This window comes from Octopus bimaculoides, chromosome 23 (assembly GCF_001194135.2).
Source record: "Octopus bimaculoides isolate UCB-OBI-ISO-001 chromosome 23, ASM119413v2, whole genome shotgun sequence".
In the NCBI taxonomy this organism is placed as follows: Eukaryota; Metazoa; Mollusca; class Cephalopoda; order Octopoda; family Octopodidae; genus Octopus; species Octopus bimaculoides.
In genome coordinates, this window is record NC_069003.1 from 37,580,365 (window position 1) to 37,582,689 (window position 2,325).

The 2,325-nt window shown below is 37.3% G+C and overlaps 1 protein-coding gene across 1 annotated transcript in view; it reads left to right on the top strand.

The window, feature by feature from the left end:
* LOC106878377 (monocarboxylate transporter 4) overlaps nucleotides 1-2,308 on the top strand; it is a 9,644-nt gene extending 7,336 nt beyond the window's left edge. The window contains exon 5 of the mRNA XM_014927569.2: nucleotides 101-2,308. Within this exon, the coding sequence (XP_014783055.1) occupies nucleotides 101-258 (158 nt within the window). The 3' untranslated portion in view covers nucleotides 259-2,308. The remainder of the gene's footprint in view (nucleotides 1-100) is intronic.
* The last annotated feature ends 17 nt before the right edge of the window (nucleotides 2,309-2,325 follow it).

Below are 2,325 nucleotides of genomic sequence, written 5' to 3' on the forward strand. Positions count from 1 at the left end.
ATATATATATATATATATATATATATATACAGAGAGAGAGGGAGAGCTATATGTATTTATCTAACTTAACATATCTTTATTGTTCTGCTCCTCTTTCCAGGTACATTAACTGAAATGATGGGAAGTTACAGCCCAGCTTATAAGATCTTCGGTTGGTTAACTTGCGCTCTTGGTGGTGGAATGGTCATTATTCGAATTTTGCAGTTGGTTAACAAGTTTCGAAAAGGAAGAGAGTTTACACTGATAAACAAAGTCTAGATTTAAGATGAAGCAAAACCAAAGACGCCGCTATAAATATCCTCTCCATATTCTTTTTCATTCACTAACTCACAGACATTGTCTAACATCGCATCACTACAACGAACGATTTTCCTTTCTGATTTAAGTCTAAAAACACTTTGTACACATACATGCGCGCACGCATACACACATTTACACTCATACAAACTCATTTCTTTCTTAAATATCTTTTGATCTTCCTTTACAAGTTGCAAATCTCATTTGCTTGCATAGATATTAACTCATTGACAAATCTCTGAAATATGTTTCATTTAATGAAATTTCTCCGCTTGGTGGCTTCTCTCTCTCTCTCTCTCTCTTTCCTCTCCTCTCTCTTTTCTCTCCTCTCTCTCTCTCTCTCTCTTTCCTCTCCTCTCTTTCTCTCTCTCACCCCTCACTCCCTCTTTCTCTTGATATACATACGTGTGTGTGTTTGCGTGTGTATGCATATATATATATATGGATATATATTGATGAAGTACCGTGCCAAGTTTGCAAATATATGAAGTTGGAAATTGTGCAGTCGAATTTTGGGGTAATGTGGAGCGTCATGCTGATTCTAGTGCTGATAATGTAAGAGGACAGGTGTTCTATGTTCGGCGAGCGCATTGAAAAATGCCTAGATGTGTATGATTGATCGCTGTGGAACTTCTAACCAGGATGATGTTGCGGTTCATATCATTCTTGACAGTGATGAGAGATGGTGCAGGAAAGATCAGAATGGTTTGGTGGGGGTCAGAGATTAGGACTTAGAAGTTTGGGCTGACTGTGCATTTCAATGGAACAAGGGACGAGTTAAAGGTGAGGTAGAGTGGAATCCAATCTGTAGGTGTGAGTAACAAGACAAGGAGAACGGTGGTGCGGTCAAAGAATTTGGCTCAATGGATTGGAATGGTCCACTACCATCACCAGACCGAAGTTACAGTTGCACATTACCTAAAACTTCCAACCTCATTACATTGCATTATTTGTAAGCTTTGAAAACATGCCATTACTTTTCTGCCTTGGATTCTATTCAATCTGATATATACATTCACGTGTGAATATTCATATATATAGTGATATTATATCGTACTTAGAACATATTGACAACTACTTAGGCCCTGGGTAGAATTTACGCCAACAGCAATGAGAAGATTGAAAACTAATTTGGCTATATCAACAAATCATCAAATTGAAAACTAATTTGGCTAACATCGTAAGATACGAGAGTGAACGGTAAAATACGGGAATGGATTAAATAAAAAATGAGAGATAGCGTAAATGGATGTAACGGTTTACTTGTATTTCGAAAGGTAGATTAAGTCCTTTGGATTGTTTTGTGGGTAAAAAGTATATTTGCCTTATGATTTGCATCAAAAACATCCACTCTTCCTTAATACAATCAGCATCTGCAGGAAACTTATTTTGTTCTGAGTGCTTATGAAGAGAACCTAATTCTAACACTTTTTTAAAGTTCGTTTTGCTTGCTTATATGAAGTACTGCATAGTTCATGTGTATATATATATATATATATATATATATATATACACACACACATATATATATACATTTCGTTGTACAATTCCTTTCTCCCTTTTCTCAAATTCAACCTTTATTATTCCGGAAGCATTCTGGATAGATCTGTATTCAGCAACTTCCTCACCTTCTCGACTCCTATTTCAAATCTTGACTTTTCTTCCATCTTCTCGAGTCCTATCTTTTTGCCCCCATCAGTTCTTCCCTAACCAATCTCTTCTTTTGTTTACGCGTAACTGTTGCCTGCGTGACTCCTTCGACTCCTCCTCCTCTCGCATTCTACTCGAATCCATTCCTTGTTCCCTATCCTGTTGCTATACTTGTCCATTCCTGACTGACATCACGTTCGTTAACACACCTTTTGTATTTTTAATTCATTCTGTTGCGGTACCAATGTTGTCTGGCTCCTGATTTCTGCCAAACTCCAACCACAATAACTGGAGAAAAGGTGATTACGCTGACCTTACTACAGCATGGCCACAGCCGTTGGGTTGGGATGCATAAAATAATAGAAGTTTAAAAGAATA